Below are 21,322 nucleotides of genomic sequence, written 5' to 3' on the forward strand. Positions count from 1 at the left end.
AACCTGGTTCAGGTGCCGAGGAGGAACAGCAGACGGGATCCGGATCCAGCGAGATGTGCAGGCTGAAGTTATCAGGTGGAACCGGGGACCGGTGACTGGATCAGGCTGACAGATGATGGCGGGATCCACAGCAGACAGTCACCGGGACACTTCCTGGGGAATCAGCAATCTGGACAAGGTCAGGACGGCAGACGGGCTCTGCGGAAGAGACAGTGTTATTCTGGAGACAAGGCACAGAGGGACCTGAACACCTAGCTATGGAAACACGTTGAACAGGCACCACCCACCTGGAAAGGGAAGTCTTATATACCCTGTACCTGTATCAGCCATTTCCTGTTCCCAGGACACTGGGCCTTTAAGAAGAGGTGAGTGAGCGCGCCCGCGCCCTAAGGCGCATGCGCGAGGCCCGAGTGCCAGAGACCAGTGTAGGAAGCAAGGAGGAAGCTGAAGGAGATGCAGGGGAGCCAGGCAGAGAGTCCTGGGTCGCAGGGAGACGCCGGGACCGGCGGACGGAAGGCACGGAGGACGCACAGGAGGGGGAGTGAGAGGGACCGCCGTGGGCAGGACTACCGGAGCGGTGAGTAACAGGTGGTGCCAGGACCTGGGGAGCGTGACAATATGCTTTCATTTTTGCGCTTTAAAGGTGCCAAAATTGTGCATTTTAAACATCTCTCATTATCCTTTGTTAAGGGTCATAAGATCTCTGAAAAACCATGAAAGTGTGTGAAAAAGCACCCGAGAAAGTGCGCTATTGAACAGAGCGCCATAGCAATAAATGAGCTATTTTACAGCGCTCAGCTCATGCCCTACAGATGTTTAAGTGCTAGAACTTAAAAGTCCATAGGAAGCAATATTAAAAAAAAAAAGCCCATTCACTGAGCGTTTCTGCGAGAGCCAATCTCTGCTCGCAAAATCGCAGCAATTAGAGCTTACAGAAGAGCTGGTGTGAACGAGCGAATGTTAATAATTGCATACCGTAATTTCTTTTTAGCAGGACACAATTTAAAGTTTATTTACAGGACTAGAACTCCCCCAACCGATGCGATACTCTCCTTCACAGGTGAATTCCCGTCCTGTGCTGCAGTTCCGGTCAGCCGCGCTCCAAACTCAGCGGTGGCGGTCGTGTCATCGATCGTGTGACCTTCTCCATCCACTCACGGGCTTCTGCAGCAGATGGAGCGTCACATGCCATCCGCCACTGAAGCCAGTGAGTGGATGGATGAGGTAACATGCTAGAATGTTAAGTCCATGAATACCTCACTAATGTATAGAGAGAAACTGGGGTGGGTTATATAGAAATACTGGGGTATATACACTCAGCAGAGGATGCGGGGAACTGTGTTCTTGGGGAATATATATACATTAAACTAGGATTGGGGATGACGAGGGAAATGTGTTGAATATGCTATATGAGGCGATACATCGTGTACGCGGGAAGTGGATAGGGCGGGGCTCTCAAACACGCAGGCTGCATGCCGACCCATGCGCTACTTCACATCAGCCGCAAACCCTTTCTTTTTTTTTTCATTTAAATCTCGCCGACAACCACCGCTAGGCTAGACAGCCATTCATTCATTTGTAGCCAATCGGCACACGCCATGTCACCAGTCGACGCGCTGAATGGCTAGAAGCGCTCATGGGAACTTCCGGGCGGGGCCTGCGTGCCTCTATCTGATCAGTGCGCTCCACGTCAACATCCGGTGCCATGAGCGTGCTGATTGGCTAAAGTCGCGCATGCCCTGCTCGGCAACAGTAAGTTCCCATGAGCATCAGGAGGAGCTGTGCTCTCCTCCCTGATATCCACAGCTCCTCCCCCCTCCAAGCGTATACAGCTCGCTCCCTCCCCACCTCCAAGCATATACAGCTCCCTCCATCATCCCCTCCAAGAGTATACAGCTCCCCCCCTCCAAGGGTATACAGCTCCCTCCCCCCCCTCCAAGGGTATACAGCTCCCTCCCCCCCCTCCAAGGGTATACAGCTCCCTCCCCCCCCCTCCAAGGGTATACAGCTTCCTCCCCCCTCCAAGGGTATACAGCTCCCCCCCCCCCCCAAGGGTATACAGCTCCCTCTTCCCCTCCAGGGGTATACAGCTCCCCCACCCTGCTGGGACATTATACAGGAGGCACTGGAGGATTCTGGGTAATGAGGGTAGAGGTGACTGCTGGGATATTATACAGGAAGCACTGGAGGATTCTGGGTGATGTCGGTGTCATTGTTGTCAGGTTCCTATAAGGTGTCAGGACGTCGCTGTCTTTCTCTCCATGGAGGAGTGGGAGTATCTGGAAGGACACAAGGAGCGGTACGAGGAGGTGATGATGGAGGAGCAGCGGTCGGTGACATCAGGTGAGGCGCGCGGCTTCTTGTTGCCTCCGGTTGATGTGATGACATCTCTGACGCTTCGTTCTATTATACGATCATTAGATACAAGAATTTTCCGCTTTCTCTTTGTAGAATTTTTTTGAAGCAACTTACAGAATAAAGAAATATATAATATTCTCCACCGTCGCAGTTTTTCTCTAGCTACTACTCCCACCATCTCCTCATCACGTGACACTGTCTTTTCCGTCTCCTTTTGTCTCCACAGATGGACCCAGGAGGAGAAATCCCCCAGAGAGATGTCCCCGTCCTCTGTGTCCCCAGGACTGTCCAGAGGAGAAGCACAATGTCCCAGAGACTCATCAGGTAGATGGCGCTGACGTCTCCACAACATCTGACCATAAAGTGTTTGGACCGGAGCTCGATTTACATTTTTCTCTTCAGGGTGAAGATCTGATGAATATTCAGGTTGCCGTTATACATGGAGCACAGGAGGCGCTCGCTATATGGGCCGATCCGCAGGGTGAGGAGGGGAGACGGTCCTGTCTGTTGTGTGGTCACCTACTACCGTGTTTCCTCTGACAATGAGACAAGGGCTTGTATTACTTTTGGCTCTAAAAGTTGCTCTATGCCTTATTTTCTGGGGATTTTCTATATTTTGTATCTGTCTCAGTGTTTGGGTCGCCTTTTAATGTAAAATGAATGTTCACCCCCTTCTTCCGCATTCCTGTCTGTGATTCACTCAGTCGATTGTGTTCCTAACAAGGATGGTATCGCGATCCTCGGAGCGGCCGGTGGTTCCTCACCTGAGCGAGTCCTCTGCATAGAAATACACATTGACGCTCTTGGGGGGAGAAGAGCCCCTGGCTAGTGTGAGCATAGCGCTGCCATCCTCGGGCAGTAATATTGCAGCATGGCTGAATCACTGACGCAGCGCAGAGGGGGAATGGGGAAAAATTCATTGCATTCACTAGCCGGCATATGATTATAAATGTCCGGGGCTTACACAAACACAATGGGGCAACGTACAGCAGTTAAGGCCCCGTTACACGCTACGATTTATCTGACCATATGTCGTCGGGGTCACAGTTTTCGTGACACACTTCCGTCGTCGTTAGCGATGTCATTGCGTGTGACATCTACGAGCGACTCAGAGCGATCTTAAAAATAGTGAAAATCGTTGACACGTCGTTCAGTTTCAAAATATGGTTCGTCGTTTCTAATGCAGCAGACATATTGCTACCTTTAACACCCTGCCAACGACAAACAACATCGTTAGTTCGTCCGTTATCAGCGACGCAGGTGTGTCGTTATGAGCGATGCTCCACGCCTCCTCCTCTCTGATTGGTGGTCCCGATTGCATTCTGATTTGGCAACAATGGTTGATAAAGCGGACACAAAGTTTCATTGACGTCCTTTGTGGCTGCCCGCGGTCCTGTGTGCGTTTTCATTAGAAGACTGGAGGAGATTCTGACAGTATGGAAGTTGGAGTGTGGAGAGGACGAGGCAATAACATGCTAGGGTGTATGCTATGGACAGTTATACGCCTTTGTAGTTGCCGGAATCGTTGGGAGGAATGCTGTGTGACGGTGTCCACACGACCGCCTTGGTCAAACAATATATCGCTGAACGATGTATTGTTGTTTGTGAGATGTGTACGTGTGACCGCTACAAAACGACCTGTGACGATCGCGGCAAATCGTAGCAACGATTTGGACGTGTCACATCACTAATGAGATCGCTAGCGATATCATTGTGTGTAAAGTGGCCTTTAAGGTTACATCTCCTGAAATGGCCGTCCAAGGCCTATACAGGATACTATTAGTATGATGACCCGCAATTAGGGCTTATTTTTGGGGTAGGTCTTATCTTTGGGGAAAACACGGTAGTACCCCATCATCTATCTATTCCATCACTGTGTTTTTCCTACAGATGGACTCATGGAAACAAATCCCCCAGAGAGATGTCCCCGTCCTCTGTATCCCCAGGACTGTCTAGAGGAGAAGCATAATGTCCCAGAGACTCATCAGGTAGATGGCGCTGAGCCCTGGACCAGATCTGTACAGTTGTGCTCAAAAGTTCCCATCCCCCATTTCTTACTACCATGTATTGCTCTCTCTAACATCAATGACAGCTTGAAATCTTTTGTGGTAGTTGTGGATGAGGCTCTTTATTTTCTCAGATGGTAAAGCCGCCCATTCTTCTTGGTCAGATTGTGAAGCTGCCCATTCTTCTTGCCCCTCTATTTCTTGTAAGTTCATGGGCTTTCTTGCATGAACTACGCTTTGCTTGAGTTCCTCCAGAGTGAATGATATTAAGATCATGAGACTGAGGTGGCCACTCCAGAACCTTCACTTTGATCTGCTGTAGCCAATGAGATGTCGACTTGGCCTTATGCTTTGGTTCGTTGTCATGTTGGAATGTCCAAGTACGTCCCATGCGCAGCTTCCGGGCTAATGAGTGCAAATTTGCCTCCAATATTTACTGATAACGTGCTGCATTCATCTTTCCTTCAACTTTGACCAAGTTTCCTGTGCCTTTGTAGCTCACACATCGCCACATCATCAGCGATCCACTTTCGTGCTTTTTAGTAGGAATGGTGTTCCTTTCATCATAGGCCTTGTTGATACCTCTCCAAATGTAACGTTTATGGTTGTAGCCAAAAATTTCAATTTTGGTCTCATCTTTCCAATTTACCTTGTTCCAAAAGTTTGTAGGCTTGTCTTTGTGCTGTTTGGCGTATTGTAAGCGAGATACTTTGTGACATTTGGGCAGTAATGGCTTTCTTCTGGCAACTCGACCATGCAGCCCATTTTTCCTTATCCCATGACCGCACCGTACGTGAGAGAGTGTATCCGCCCCAGGAATAGGAAACCTTTGTGAAAAATAAAAGGGGCGGCACCTCTCCAAAACCCCAGTGTGGTTTCCTGTTCCTGAAGGAGGATGCCTGTTACTTGGACTTCTCCAGATGATGGGGTCTCGGGGGTCAGTAGGTCTCTAGGATCCTGGTATCACGACCCGCGCTGGTCGCATGCACGGCTCTTCCTCATGCCCAGCATTTCACGAACCAGGGGTTCCCTAGGCAACCATTGGGCAGTGGAGCCACGGGTTGCCTGCGGGGCGGGAGTACCGGTCGGGGCTTGTTCCTCCATGTGGGCGGCTGGAGCACTGACACCGTGGCCGCTTCCGGAGATCAGGAGGGCAGAGCCGCAGGCACAGTCATGCGCCGGGGGAAGCACTCGGCCGTGTGTGCAGGCGCGGACCCAGCTACCACTTTCAGTGAGGTGAGGGCTCATGGGAGCGGATGTGACGGTGTACACCAGGGATGGCGTCACAGGCCATCTTCTAGATCAGAGGCGCGGAGCCTGTCAGATTCAAAACAGGAGGGAATCAAAGATCCTCGTATTCCTGTGGCAATATTGGGGAAGTGGCCTCCAAGATGGAACCTCACTCATCGCCCAGCGTTGCTGCAGAAGACCCCAAACTTGCTCCTACCGCAGTAGCTGTCTGGGCTCAGGACGGGTAAGTGTGATCTCCCACGACATGTACTGACCCTGCCCTCCCCCTCTTTCTTTTTGTCCCTAATAAATTCAGGTCAAGAAAGCGGTAGCAAAGACCAAACGTGTGTTTGTACAAGAAGTCCCGACCACGATCCTACAAAAAGAAGCTCTGCCAACCATGTATTGAAAAGACAGTAGCGGAGGAATCTCCGGGCATGTTGCAGGAAATTAGGTCCTTAATCAAGGACAAGGTTAAAAATACAATGAAGAGGGAGATGAGTCTTGTTGGAGCCCCCGCCGCATCCACCAGTAAAGCTCAGTCTCCATCTGAAGATAGCTCTCAGGAAGACAGGGAGGAGTCAGGAGAAATGGTGTCCACATCTGAGTCATCATCATCTGATGAGGAGTATGATCAACCATGCTTTCGGGCAGAGGACACGGGCGAACGCCTAAAAATCATAAGAGCTACTATAGGGGTGGAATCCCCGAAAAAGCAGCGATCAGTCCAGGACTGCATGTTTAGCAATCTAGAGGAGCGTAATCATGGAGTCTTCCCAGTCCATAATCTACTCAGCTTAACAAGGAATGGAAAAAAACGATCAGGAAGGTATCTGTCCCCCAAATCCTTAAAAGGACTTACCCCTTCCTTGAGGAGTTATGCCAGTCTTGAGAGAAAGCACCAAAAATAGACGGTGCGAATGCCAAGATCTCAAACTATAGCTCTGCCATTCGAAGATTTAGGTTCCCTTAAAGATCCCCTGGACAAGACAGTAGATGCTTTCCTTAAAGGAACCTGGGAAGCGGCAGCAGGATCGTTCAAACCTAACATCACTGCCACCTGTACTGCAAGGTCCCTCGTCAAATGGCTCCAGGAGTTGGAGGTCCAGATTAGGGACAGATGCTAGGGGATGATTATTAGAGGCCCTGCCCATTATTTAGAAGGCAGCAAATTTCCTTGCCGATGCTTCGGTGGATGGGGTCAGATTATCTGTCTGCGCCTGTGCTTTTTCTAATTCCAGCAGGTGGGCGTTATGGCTTAAACTTGGAACGCAGACTTCCAATCAAAAATGAAATTATGCTGTACCAAGGAGAGTATATATTTGGAGTGGCCTTAGATTAGATCCTGGAAAAGGCAGCGGACAAAAAGCAAACATTCCCCGCCCTCTCTTGGTCCAGGGTCAGAGGTTCATTTTGGAGTTCAGGAGGGAGAGAGGGTAGAGAGACCCAAAAGGATAACAGGGGGTGCCCTTGGGCACAAGATAAGGCCCAGACAAAAGATTTTCTATTCAACAAACCCTCCCATAAAGGAACCTATAAGAGGCAATGACGCCAAGTCCCAGGTGGGAGGAAGGTTAAGTCACTTTTTCCCCCGTGGAAGGCTCTTTTGGCCTCGGCCTGGGTTCTACATACTGTAAGGATGCAATGTGGTAGATGGCCGGTATGTGTCACAGAGGGGGAAATCCTCTGTGATCTGAACCTGGAATGTTTCTCTGGGACTTGTAGTTCCATGAGGATTGTTGTACACATTCAGGGCTGGGTTCATGGGATGGTCAGAAGTGATGGGCGGGACTGACCATCCACATACCTCCCATACGTAGGTGTGTCTCATGGGATTTAATGGAGCTGTCGTTTGTCACATGATCTCTGTGTGCTGGTGGGAGCCATCTTGGTTGGAGCACATGTGCAGGAGATCCTGTGCATACAGAGCTAGTGAGGGCTCTAAAATGTCAGGGAGCTGCAGAATCCACTGAGGCTGTGAGGAATTGGAACGTGTCCATGGGCCGGGATGTTGAGCCCAGTGTGAGAGTCTCCCTGGACTGGATGGAGGCAGACTGACAGCCTGCAAACCTACTGGCAGGTAACACCCCAGAAAGGGGACTATACTGGCTGATGCCAGAGAATGAACTGTATGAACAATCAGCAGTTTAAACAGACAGTGAGACATTGTCCTGCGGGAAAGTGGCTGTGGCCCATTACACTGCGTGGTTTATGAGGATGTGAATAAATCACCGAGATTCTTTAAGTGACAAAGTGCTTGTGTGTGTCTTGATCCCGCTGCCAGACGTGTGCCCCAAGACGTTCAGGGCCCAGGTCGTCACATTATGGTGGAGAACGCGGGCATATGGCCTGGTTGCTAGGGGCAACGCAGCCTGGTTGCTAGGGGCAACACAGCCTGGTTGCTAAGGGCAACGGCCTAGGACATATTCTTGTGGATACGGACTGCTTGCTGTGGATCGGCGGGTCCACGAAAAAATTTTTTGAAGCGGTTTGCGGTGGATCGGCGGGTCCACGAAAATTGACGGCGCACTCAAGCAGCTTGCGGTGGATCGGCGGGTCCACGAAGTTCCGGGAAAGCTGAGCGACCATGAGTGGAGCCGCAAGCCTGGACGTTATGGAGGAGCTGTACCAGTTCCTTGTGTGTGGACAGCAGGAGCTGTCAGTGCGCAGAGATGTGGCAGCAGTGGACCAGTTTGTGAATTCCCTTCTGGGGCCAGTACGGGCACAGGGTACCCAGGGAGATAAAGGGGAACGGTGTGAACTGGGATCTAAGGACACTGCAAGGAAGCCACAGAAAGCCCATAAAGGGGTGGTTGCCCATAAAGGGGTGGTTGCCCATAAAGGGGTGGTTGCCCATAAAGGGGTGGTTGCCCATAAGGGGGTGGAGTCCCATAAGGGGGTGGAGTCCCATAAAGGGGTGGTTGCCCATAAGGGGATGGAGTCCCATAAAGGGGTGGATGCCCAAAAGGGGGAGGAGTCCCAGAAAGCGGTGGTCCCCCAAAATGGTGCAGAGCATCCCAAATCCAAGGGTGAAGTGGCGCAGATGGACTGTAGCCAGGGACAACAGTGTTCATGCCACAAGTGCCCGGTTTGCGGTATAGACCACCCATCCGACGAGAAGCCACGTCTGTGTTCCGTGGAAGTGGATGGGGAATCTGTAACAGGGGTCGTAGACTCAAGGAGCTTGGTGACCCTGGTGAGGGCCACTTCTGATGTCAACTTGATTCCTGGAAGGAAGATCCACGTCAGCTGCACCCACAATAATGAGACAGAATACCCAGTATCCAGCGTGGTCATAAAGACAGCCAGGGACAGTGGTTCTCATGATGTTGGTGTAGTCTCAGATTTACTGCACCCAATTATTATAGGTTGGGACTCTAAATTGTTTGTGCACTTGTGGAAGCAGGGGGACGTATACGGTTGCTTGTGTAAGAGCCAGAACAGCCCAAAGGAAACCCTACCACATTGGGAGGTGAAAAGGGGTCCTTGTTGTGGAGTTATGTGTGGTAAGGAGGAGATAGTACCTTCTAAAATTGACTGTCCTAAGTTAGGGGTGACCAAAGAAAATGGACGGACCCAACTTGGTGACATAGGGACTAAGGGAATAACCAATAGTGTGACCGTTAAAAACGGGGTAGCTCCAGAAAGGGAGGCAGATATCTGGTTAAGTGGGGACGTGTTAGTCCAGGACACCAGGGGGAGTGACAATGACTCCAGTAAAGACACTGACTCCAGAAAGGTGACAAGCAAGTACAGTGAGGTACAGAAGTGTGAGAAGGGGAAAACTTCCTCCCGACGCCGAAGACGTAATAAGCGCCGAGAGGTGGCACAGTGTATGTCGCCTGAGGGTGCAGAGAAAGTGAAATACCTGGGTAATGAAAACACGTTGCCAGTAGCAACTGCTACGGTAGAGTCTGACAGTGATATCCTACAAAAGAAAGAGGAATCAAAGACTGAACTGACACATTGTCACGACAAAAATCAGCAGGGTGAAATTGCAGGGAAGGAACCGACCAAAGAAGTAATGGCGGTGTCTCCTATAATTTCCATGCATAAAGCTGGAGGTCTGTTGGATGATAGCGCTGTACGAGATGACATCCTACAGAATAATATAGGAGAAGGAATCCAGGGCAGTGTTGGTGGAGTACAAATCCCCAAAGGTCATGGTGAGCAGACCGGTAAGCTACCCAGTGGTGAAGTGATGAATGTTGAAAATGGGGCCAAGGTTCTAAGAAGAACAGAGTGCAGTGCTGAAGGGCGTAACACCCTGGTAGAAGGCGATGCTGTAAACTCCCAAGAGAAGGCAGAGGGTGACACTGCAGAGACCCAAGGGGAAGGTGGAGGGAATGCAGTGAAGTCCCAAGACACAGCAGGTGCTGTAAAAGCGGAAAGAGCCTCTGAGGAAGAGGTGAAGTCTGGACGTGAGGTCTCATCAGAAGCTGAGAGCCTGACTGACTCAGTGGGTAAGACCAAGATCGCAGACAAGAAGATTGGCTCAGCTAAGAGCCTGAAACCCGAAGGCTCTGAGGCCGGGACGGAACATGAGGCGTGTGTAACTCAACAGGTGAAGCCTTTGGCGGAGAATATGGAGGAAGGCAAGAGACCTGAGAAACAGTCTAGTGTCCTTGACACTGAAGGAAGCAGACCAGTCTTCAAGTACCGGATAGACGTGCCGGAAGACTTAAGAGAAGCCTGTGCCAGTGAGAAGGTGCATGAGAGATTCCAGAAGGCAGTAGGGGCCTGTAAAGTGTACTTTGCCGCAGAGACTAATCAGTTGGTGGTGTGCTCTGCCAGTAATGTCACAAAGAAGCGGGTGGCTATCCTGAGTGACATGCACCTGCAGTGTCTTCGCACGAAATGGCTCATCTCGGCACAGATGGAAGAAGACACCAGACGCTTGGAGTGTATGAAGCAGCTCACTGCAGAATTTCAGGAAGTTGTGGTGGTGAAGAAATCATTAATTGGGCTCGCATTAAGAGCGCTGAAAAGTAACATTCAGCAAGCCAGGAAGGTTCCAGGTATTACAGCGATTGAATTAGAAGAGCACAGTGGAACATTCCAAATCTATGGGAAAACTGAAGAAGCAGTGAAAACAGCTCGAAGGCTGTTGGACTTTGTGGAAGAGGTCACACAAGTGCCCAGAGAACTTGTCAAGAAACTGATTGGCAGAAATGGAAGAGTCATGCAGGAGATGGTTGATACATCCGGTGTGACGAGAGTAAGACTTAAGGTTTATCATAAAGCCAGGTTACCCTGTGAAGTTGGTATGGTTCCATGTGTCATGGCGGGAACAAAGGAGTGTGTTGAAAACGTACGAGTTCTCCTAGAATACCGCCTGGGATACCTGGAAGAACTAAAGCAAATGGATCTTGAAAGACAGAAGATTGCAGAGACACTTTGTCAAGTGAGTTTGAGGTCACGACCGCTTTCGGGCCAGGGCCCAGAGAAGAAGTGTGGTCCACCTGATGAACGTGTTGCCTTCACTGGCAAGGAAAGTAGGTCCTGTAGGGAAAGGAGCCAAGGTCATAGAAGACCTACCTATAAATCAGGCTATGGCACAGACTCTGAAGGGTCCAAGCCCTCTAAGACAAAATCTGAAAGAAAAGATGGAGGGAGTGACTGGTCCATAGCCAAAAGTGGTGGTGGGAAAAGGCGGAGATGGAAAGGTGACCTAAGACGTCATAAGAGAAGAGGCCATAGTAGATTGGCAAACAGAGAGTGTGCAGGGTCTAGTTGTGGGAGATCTCCTGTCGGCTCGGTTGTGAGGTACCTGGACAAGAGCCCCTCTAGTGGACTGGTTAGCACAGAGTCAGGCCGCACGGTAGTTTTGACTGATGGGGTGTCTCACTACCACACTGACCGTTGGAGACAGTTATGGAACGATATGTCGGACCGGCGGACGTGTCTGAGAAGAGGGTTCACTGAGGAGGGTTTGGTGACAGTGGCGGATGGTCGGTCAGGAGCAGAAACTCCAAGTTTTCGTAGAGGGCCCATTCGACTGGTAGGGTATGGTTTCCCTAATGCCCTGTCTCAGGGTCACTGTAGGTTGTCGAGTGTTCCACCCTACAAGTTGGAACAGAGGGGGGGGATATGTAAGGATGCAATGTGGTAGATGGCCGGTATGTGTCACAGAGGGGGAAATCCTCTGTGATCTGAACCTGGAATGTTTCTCTGGGACTTGTAGTTCCATGAGGATTGTTGTACACATTCAGGGCTGGGTTCATGGGATGGTCAGAAGTGATGGGCGGGACTGACCATCCACATACCTCCCATACGTAGGTGTGTCTCATGGGATTTAATGGAGCTGTCGTTTGTCACATGATCTCTGTGTGCTGGTGGGAGCCATCTTGGTTGGAGCACATGTGCAGGAGATCCTGTGCATACAGAGCTAGTGAGGGCTCTGAAATGTCAGGGAGCTGCAGAATCCACTGAGGCTGTGAGGAATTGGAACGTGTCCATGGGCCGGGATGTTGAGCCCAGTGTGAGAGTCTCCCTGGACTGGATGGAGGCAGACTGACAGCCTGCAAACCTACTGGCAGGTAACACCCCAGAAAGGGGACTATACTGGCTGATGCCAGAGAATGAACTGTATGAACAATCAGCAGTTTAAACAGACAGTGAGACATTGTCCTGCGGGAAAGTGGCTGTGGCCCATTACACTGCGTGGTTTATGAGGATGTGAATAAATCACCGAGATTCTTTAAGTGACAAAGTGCTTGTGTGTGTCTTGATCCCGCTGCCAGACGTGTGCCCCAAGACGTTCAGGGCCCAGGTCGTCACAATACTAAATGGATACAGCCACACACTAAATGCCATCAATGTATAAGTGAACTCTGGTACTGCATTACTGCTATATGAAAAAATGAGATTTTTAGTTTATGAATTGGCCAATGCATGTAAGCCCGAAACCAAACTGCAAGGTAAATCTCAATATTCCGGGTCCCTAACTAACTTAGTTAGGGACCCGGAATATTGAGATTTACCTTGCCGTTTGGTTTCGGGCTTACATGCATTGGCCAATTCATAAACTAAAAATCTCATTTTTTCATATAGCAGTAATGCAGTACCAGAGTTCACTTATACATTGATGGCATTTAGTGTGCGGCTGTATCCATTTTGTATTTGCTAGTTTTTTTTCAGCTGGCACCTATACACACTTGTAGGATGTGCGGGTCAGTCTTTTGAAATATTTGCAGTGGGTTCTACATACTGTCTCCCTGTGTGTCAGTCTGACCTTTTCTTCCCTCCCTCTACAACGGGTAATAAGTTCCCAGATAGCCCCAAAAAACCAGGGGGCACTAGAACGGGAAGTCCTCTCCTTATTGGAAAAATAGGTTTTAATCAGTGTGCCAGAGTCAGATTGGGGTGCGAGGTATTACAGCAACCTATTCCTGATAAAACAAAACCAAAACCCTGATGGGTCCTTTCGGATCATCTTTTTCAAGATTTCAAGATTCAATTTAAGATCTCTGAACCACTATTTGGTAGTGGAGAGGTTCAGAGACCCTGAAGTCAGCAGCGGGACTACTATTCCCCCTCTGCTACATGGCGGTGATGGGCCTGACAGATGCGTACTACCACATCCTGATCCACAAAGAACACTAAAAATATCTAAGGCTGGCAGTAAACATAAAAGGGGAAATGGCTCACCTGCAGTACCAGTGCCTCGCGTTCGGCATTTCAGCAGCCCCGAGGGTTTTCACCAAGATTGTGGCGGATGTAGCATTCTGTTTGAGGAAAATGGATATTCTAATAGTCCCTTACATAGACGACTTTTTAATCGTGGGAAAGTCAGAAAGGGATTGTTTGGTGGCCGTCAACCAAGTCTCCTCAGTCCTATCCGATCTCTGATGGCTAATAAACAAAGCAAAATCAAAATGGCACCCTGCCTAAGTTCACATATTTTTGGGCATCACTCTGGACTCTGTGCGTCAGTATTGTTTCCTCCCGATGCAAAGAATAATAAAACTAAAACAAAAGGTCCTATCAGCACAGGAACGACCGAACAGGTCACTGAGGCTAGCAATGTCTTTGTTAGGTTCCCTAACATCCACGATTCCTGCAGTCCAATTGGCTCAGTTCCACACCAGAAGCCTTCAGGGGCAGATCTTGGCTGTTCATGCAATGGGACTGGACCTGGAACACAAGTTCCTTCTTTCAGACCAGGTCCTCATATCACTGAATTTGTGGCGGGACGAGCGGAACCTGAGGAACGGAGTTCCCTGGAACGATGAACATCTGGTAGTTATCACCATGGATGCAAGCCCAATGGGTTGGGGAGCCTATCTGAAAGATCAATACCTACAGGGGGAGTGGGACCTAGCCTTCAGGGACGGCTCCTCGGACTTGAAGGAGCTGACAGCAGTGAAGAAAGTGATACAAGTAGTTCTGGAAGACATTTCAGGAGAAAATGTACTTATCTTGTCAGACAACAGCACGGTCGTGGCCCACCTGAATCATCAGAGCGGCAGCAAGTCGAGATCTCTGATGATGGAGACAGAAGATTTTCAGGAGAGCAGAGGAGAACCTGCGACTACTCAAGGCACGTCATCTCAAGGGTTCAGACAAAATCGTACCCAACTACCTGAGCCGTCACAGATTAAGCCAAACAGAATGGAGTTTGAACCAGGACGTTTTCATCAGATCTGCCTACTCTTGGGAAAACCAGAAATAGATTTGTTTGCAAATCAAGGGAACCGATAGACAGATACTTTTCCCTACGTCCGAGGGGAGGACCGGATGGAATAGACTCACTTCTGCAGACATGGGACTTCCACTTGGCATACGCCTTTCCATCCTTTCCACTAGTGTCAAGGAAAATTCAGAGGGAGAAGGCTAGAGTCATCATGATTGCCTCCTTCTGGCCCAGATGGGCCTGGTTTACATGGCTGAGAATAATGTCTGTATCAGACCCTGGATTCTGCCAGAGACACACGATCTTCTCTCTCAGGGGCCGACCTTTTATCCTCAAGTGGAAAGGTTACACCTAACAGCCTGGAACTTGAAAGGGGCCTTCTGACGGCCAGAGGGTTTTCACCAATCTTTAGTGTCCACGCTTCTCAGTAGCAGGAAATAAGTAACCTCTACCAAATATGCTGCAGTGTGGGAGAAATTCCTTGAATTCTCGGGACGTAGACTATTGGGGCAGCCGCAAGGTCCCTCTGTCAGAAGTGTTGGAGTTTCTGCAAAAAGGCCTTGAAAGGGGTCTGTCTACCAGTACACTAAAAGTACAAGTATCAGCTTTATGCGCACTCTTTGACAGGAAAATTGCTGACCATCCTTGGTTGCGCAGGTTCATCAGGGCCTCATTTACATCTAGACCACTGGGGGGTCCTAAGATAGCCCCCTGGGATCTTTATTTGGTACTGAATACCCTCACAAGACCCTCATTTGAACCCATCACTTCGGCCTCCATCAAATCCCTCACCCTTAAGGTAGCTTTATTAATAGCATTAACCTCAGCCAGGCATATTTGTAAATTGCAATCCATTTCCATTACCCCTCCATTTACCACTATTCTGGATGACAGGATAGTATTTAAGCCAGACCCAGCCTTCAATTCCAAATTTCATAGGGGACAGGAGATTATTTTGCATTCCTTCTGTGAAAATCCTAGCTCACAGGGGGAGCAGGTCTTCCATTTATTAGACGTCAGGAGAAGCGTCCTCAGGTATTTGGAAATCTTCCACCATGTTTATTTTCTTTGGCGGTCCGAATAAAGGGAGAGCGGCCACCAGGTCCACTATTGCTAGATGGGTATGGGAGGCCATTAGTTTGGCATACTCAGTCAGGACAGCCCCCTCCTCAGGTGATTAGGGTCCATTCTACTAGAGGCTATATCTACCTCCTGGGCAGAAAGGGCAAATGCCTCAGTGGAGCAGATCTGTAAGGCTGCAGTGTAGTCATCACCCTCCACGTTTTTCAAGCACTACCGTTTGGATTTGGGGCTTTCGGATCTGTCCTTTTGGGAGATAGGTGCTATCGGCGGTGGTCCCACCCTAGCATGCTTCTATTTTATTCTCTCACGTACGGTGCCGTCATGGGATAGGAAAAGATAATTACTTACCAGTAATTGGATTTTCCAGAGCCATGACCGCACCATGCTAGTTCCCTCCCCGCTTTCATAAATATGTTATTAACAAACAAAAAATGAACCAAAAAAATAAACACACCTATTTCTATTATAGACCTCATGGTGTATGAGCTATGTACAGCACAAGGGGGCTTCTCCCGTTTGGTGATGGATATGTCTATTAATAAGGCGGTTACCTCTACAGTTCTATAAACACACTGGGGTTTTGGAGAGGTGCCGCCCCTTTTATTTTTCACAAAGGTTTTCTGTGCCTGGGGGCGGATACACTTGCTCACGTATGGTGCTATCGTGGCTCTGGAAAATCCAATTACCAGTAAGCAATTATCATCTTTCTTCAAGTGCCTCCTTATTGTGCATCTTGAAGCAGCCGCACCGCTAGTTTTCAGTGAGTCCTATATTTCAGCTGTTATTTCTGGGGTTTTCTTTGCATCCTGAACAATTTTCCTGGCAGTTGTGGCTGATATTTTTTTTGGTCTACCTGATCGTGGTTTGGTTTTTACAGAGCCCCTGATTTTCCATTTGTTAATCACAGTTTGAACACTGCTGACCGGCAATATCAATTCCTTGGATATCTTTTTGTATCCCTTTCCTGTTTTATACAGTACAACTATCTTTTCCCATAGATCCATTGACAATTCTTTTGCTTTCCCCATGACTCACAATCCAGAAACGTCAGTGGCTGGAGGAAAGATGTCTATCTGGATCCCAGAAACTGACTCAGCTTTTATGCACACACACTGATTACAAGCAAACAGGTCACAGATGAGGCTGTTATCTTTATTAGCCATTCACACCCATTTGTGTCACCTTCCGTGCATGTTAGCAGCCAAAATCACCAGAGTGTGTGAACTTTTCATCATGGACATTTGGATGTTATGGTTATCATTATGATTTACAAATTTTACAAAGAGAAAACACAGTACATGACAATAAATGGCTTCACCCGACCACTAACCATGAGTGGAAAAAAAAAATGTGTTATCATTCATATTCTCCGGAAAAAAAAGGCCAAGAAAGCAAAAAATCTGCCGGGGTATGTAAACTTTTGAGCACAACTGTATATGGGGGACATTTTTTCTCCTGCAGTCGTAGATGTCATAGATGTTGAAGGTCTCTTGTTTTGTGCTGATTCTTACATCTGATATATCAGGGGGAAGATCCGACTAATATTAAAGTGGAGGATGAAGAAGAAGAAGCGATGACGAGGGGGGATCAGCCAAGTGTGATTGACTGGAAGGAGGAGAATCCAGGAGAGGTTTACACAGGTTTGTAATGATGATGGGCGGGGATGATGATGGGTAGGTGACGATGGCCGGGCAGGGGTGACGATGGCCGGGCGGGGGTGATGATGGGCAGGTGACGATAGCCGGGCAGGGGGTGAAGATGGCCAGCCATGGGGTAAGGACGGGCGGTTGATATTGTGTGTGAGTCTCCGGTGCTCGCAGTAAAGCTTTATCCGCCGTCCATATCACAGCAGAAGCGTCCGGTGATGGCGCAGCTGCTCCTGTACAGAGTCCGGCTGAGCACCGGGGAATATCGCGGCCTCCGCACCTCTGCTTAATGATTTAGGAAGCAGATGTGTAATTTTCCTGATTATCCTCTTTTATTATCGCTTCCATACGTTACTTCCATCTTTTCCTTACCCTCGTACATATAAATGTCTGAGCTGGTGTTGCCGGCTGTGACCCTCCCCGTCCTGTGGACCTTAGTGATGTAACCGCTCTCTGCCCCGGCACTGACCTGTCAGATGTAGAGTCGTCCTACCTGTCCTCTCTGTTTCCCCCCACACTGAGGCCGGCGTTCTGCTCCTTCTGCCTCCACAGCCCTATGGTAAGTCAGAAGCTATGGAGCTCTGGATCAGACGTGCGGATGCTGTCCCTGTGCCGCTATGGAGGACATGTGGGATGTAGGAAGAACCAGCACACAGGTCTCAGGTGGAGGCAGCGGAGGGCACCGTGAAGGTGACAGCACATGACAGATGATTGGTCACTTTTCTGTGCCAGGGTGGGGGGAGGCTTTACCAATAAAAAGATTAAGCGCTTGTATGTGCAGACAGATGTGATACATCCATCGCCGTATCCCCCCTCGCGTGTATAACACGTGGCCCCCTTTACCACGAGAAATGAGGCAGCTCGGGCACCCCCATGTATGGCCTATGAACAGGTCCCTTTTCCAATGTCTGTTTCTCCTGATTGTCCCAAAACTTTCAGGGTTCCTAGAGGACATTGAAGCCTACACTCCAAGAGGTTTCAAAAATGTTTTGGTTGGTGGTCTCGAGAATCACCCTCTCCTGAACTCTGGTACCAAAATCACCTGTTCTGAAAGTCTAATCGAAAATCTAAGCTATACGTTTTGTAGCCCAAAGGGACCTCTACCCACCCTGCAAATTTGTGGGTTTTATCCTTTTTTTTGCGTTGTACATAATATTATAACATGACCATTACCTCTACAAAACACACATTATACAAAGACCAATAATACCACCATATATCTACCATATACATAATGTATACAGCAGGAGCCCCCGCACACAGTCCCCTGTGTGCAGCAGGAGACCCCGCACAGTCTCTTGTATACAGCAGGAGCCCCTCCACACAGTCCCCTGAATACAGGAGGAGCCCCCCACAGTCCCCTGTGTACAGCAGGAGACCCCGCACACAGTCCCGTGTACAGCAGCAGCCCTCCGCACAACACAGTCCCCTGTGTACAGCAGCAGCCCCCCGCACACAGTCCCCGGTGTACAGCAGGAGCCCCCCGCACAAAGTCCCCTGTATACAGCAGGAGCCCCCGCACAGAGTCCCCTGTATAAAGCAGGAGCTCCCCCGCACACAGTCCCCTGTATACAGCAGGACCCTCCCGCACACAGTCCCCTGTATACAGCAGGACCCTCCCGCACACAGTCCCCTGTATACAGCAGGACCCTCCCACACACAGTCCCCTGTATACAGCAGGACCCTCCCGCACACAGTCCCCTGTATACAGCAGGACCCTCCCATACACAGTCCCCTGTATACAGCAGGACCCTCCCGCACACAGTCCCCTGTATACTGCAGGAGCCCCCGCACATCACTCTCTCTCACACACACACACACACACACGTTTACACTCGCCTAATCGTGATCCCCGGCTCCGCATCCCCTCGTCACAGTGGCGTTTTGTAAGTCGCAGGTCTATAGCGGGTGTGCGGTTTAGGAGACGGGAAGTGATGGAGGCCTTGGCTTTGCCTCCGTTCTGTCACAGGATTGAACTCTGTCGGTGGCAACATGACTAACACAGTTGAATGCGGTGGTTGCAGGAGATCCGGGGCTCCATGCATGAAGTTCGGTGCTGGAGCCCTGGACCTTTGACTCTAGCGATGCCCCTGCCTTTGATGGTCAACTATTGATGAAGTGAGAAACTTCTGTCCCTTCAGCTGCTGCAGAGTCACACATCCCTGTTATGATTCAGGGACCGAGGAGGATTAAAAAATGCAGAATCCCAAATAGTAACAGAGTGGCTGGAACCCTAACGGATTGCAGACCTAATCCTGACACACAATTAGAAGTAGCCGTGGGACGAGCCTACGATGACCTAGTCGTCTCGACACAGCTGGAGAACTAAATATTCTCACCGATAGAGATACAAGAAAGCTAATCTGCCTCGGAGCTGTCCCCAAAGATAGATAGATAGCCCCCCACATGTAAAGGCTACGTTGATATAGAAAAACACAATACAAAGCTAGAAAAGACAGATTCAGCAAAGATGAGGCCCAAAATATCTTTATAGGAAAGGATAGGAAAGAGCAACTGTCTGCAACCGTAAAAAAAACCCCTAATAAATACCAGCACTTCTGATATGGAAAAATCCTGAGGTCACACAACCTCTCCCCCACTGTATCAGCACTCTGTTACTGGGATCCAAAAACACTAATACAGATAAGGGACTGAATTAATACCAACCATGACAAACCCAATACCTTGCAGAATCATGGAGCTAAGTATACAGACACTCCCAGCAGGGAATGATCCTATTCCACCAAGAACTCCACACAGACAAATTAGAAATCAAGCATTAGTATCAAAGCAGAAATAAACAACAAGAAAGTGGAAAACAAACAGCAGAGGTACAAAGACCACTTATCTGAGAGACATTCTGGTAGTGAACAGGGCTGGTTACAGAATTTCCTTAACTCACAGGAGACCATTGAGCACCGGCAAGTAACAGGAGAAAACTACTCAGTTATATAGTCCCAATCTGACCCTGATTGCCAGTTCTCTACAGGTGTATGGCTTTCATTCCACACATCAACTGCACCACAAGCACTGACCACAAGAGGGAACCCCAAACTGGAAAACGTATTCACAACACACCCCCAATAATTAGGTTCCCCTGTGGCCTCAAAACAAAATTTTAGGCCTGCAAATGGTATATAAAAAAAAAAAAAAGTTGAGAAAAACTCTTATGGTTGTTGGGGCTTTTTTTTTTTCTAACACTTTGCAGGTGTGATTTTTATTTTGAGTCCACAGGGGAAACCTAATTATCATGAGATTGGTCTCTTCAGCTGCAGTGACGCATCACTGATCTTCAGGGGTCGGCTGCTTCTGATCCCACAACCTCTGCAGCAGAAGCCGCTGCACAATGTGGAGCATTCGGCCATGTGCACACCTTCTTCAGTATTTGGTTGCAGAAATTTCTGCACCATTTCTGCATCTCTTGGCAGGAAACCTGCAGCGGCAAAACGTGCGTTTCTGATGTGTTTTTATTTGAGCTTTTCTAGCGTTCTGGGCTGAGATACTGGAAAAACGCAGGAAGAATTGACGCTGCAGATTATTTTCTGCACCAAATCTGCCAGGACATAACGTGTGCACGAGACGTCAGGATTGTCACTGACTTTGTGACAAATCTGCACTCAAAAAAGTGAGAAAAATGCAGCATCTGCACAGGGCCTATGGTGTGGATCTGGCGCAAATAAATTCCAATTGAAAGGGTGACATCTACAGATCCGCACTAAATGCTCCATATTTTCCAGCGGATTCTGCTGCAGATTTTTTTATGCAGTAGAAATTTTGCTGTGTGTTCAAGGCCTTGTTATTGAATGTTCTCAGTGAGAGGAACAAAATTATAATCTTGTGATACCTTTTAATGGCTAACTAAAATAAAATAAAGTGATGTTACAAAGCAAGCTTTCGAGACATCTCAGGTCCCCTCATCAGGCATGGTATGACAAAATATCTGAAGAAACACAAATATATGCACAAACAGAGCAGAGGGATGGCATAATAAAATACATTTAAATAAACAAACACTGAGCTTAGAAAGTGAATCCTTAATTAGCTTTGATTAGTGGTGTGAGAGTTTTATTGTCCCAATATCCATGTAGGATCAGAGGCATGGTGAGTCTCTGGAATAGACTCCTCAGATTTTGAAATGGGTCATAAATCCTCCTGACAGGATGAGTCCTGTGTCCACAGAGTTAAACATTTTAATGAATTTGTATTCCCAGACCCTGCGATGGCTCTGTGATCTGAAGTTGCCTTTTAATATGACAACTTTCATATGGTTTATGTTGTGTCCTGAAGCGCAAAGATGTTTGGCCACAGGTAAATGGATTTTTTTATCTGTAATTGTATGGCTGTGAGATCTCATCTTTGCTCTC

General features: G+C 48.7%; 1 protein-coding gene across 2 annotated transcripts in view; it reads left to right on the plus strand.

Moving 5' to 3' along the window:
• LOC142256283 (uncharacterized) overlaps positions 1-21,322 on the plus strand; it is a 65,512-nt gene that overhangs the window by 14,965 nt on the left and 29,225 nt on the right. The window contains exons 2-6 of one of the 2 annotated variants that reach the window (XM_075327893.1): positions 2,223-2,343; positions 2,585-2,682; positions 2,761-2,839; positions 4,249-4,346; positions 16,838-16,952. In XM_075327893.1, coding sequence (XP_075184008.1) covers positions 2,262-2,343; positions 2,585-2,682; positions 2,761-2,839; positions 4,249-4,346; positions 16,838-16,952 — 472 coding nt within the window. In that variant the 5' untranslated portion in view covers positions 2,223-2,261. The remainder of the gene's footprint in view (positions 1-2,222; positions 2,344-2,584; positions 2,683-2,760; positions 2,840-4,248; positions 4,347-16,837; positions 16,953-21,322) is intronic. The other variant, XM_075327903.1, reaches the window with a different exon arrangement.

This window comes from Anomaloglossus baeobatrachus, chromosome 1, assembly GCF_048569485.1.
Source record: "Anomaloglossus baeobatrachus isolate aAnoBae1 chromosome 1, aAnoBae1.hap1, whole genome shotgun sequence".
Taxonomy (NCBI): Eukaryota; Metazoa; Chordata; class Amphibia; order Anura; family Aromobatidae; genus Anomaloglossus; species Anomaloglossus baeobatrachus.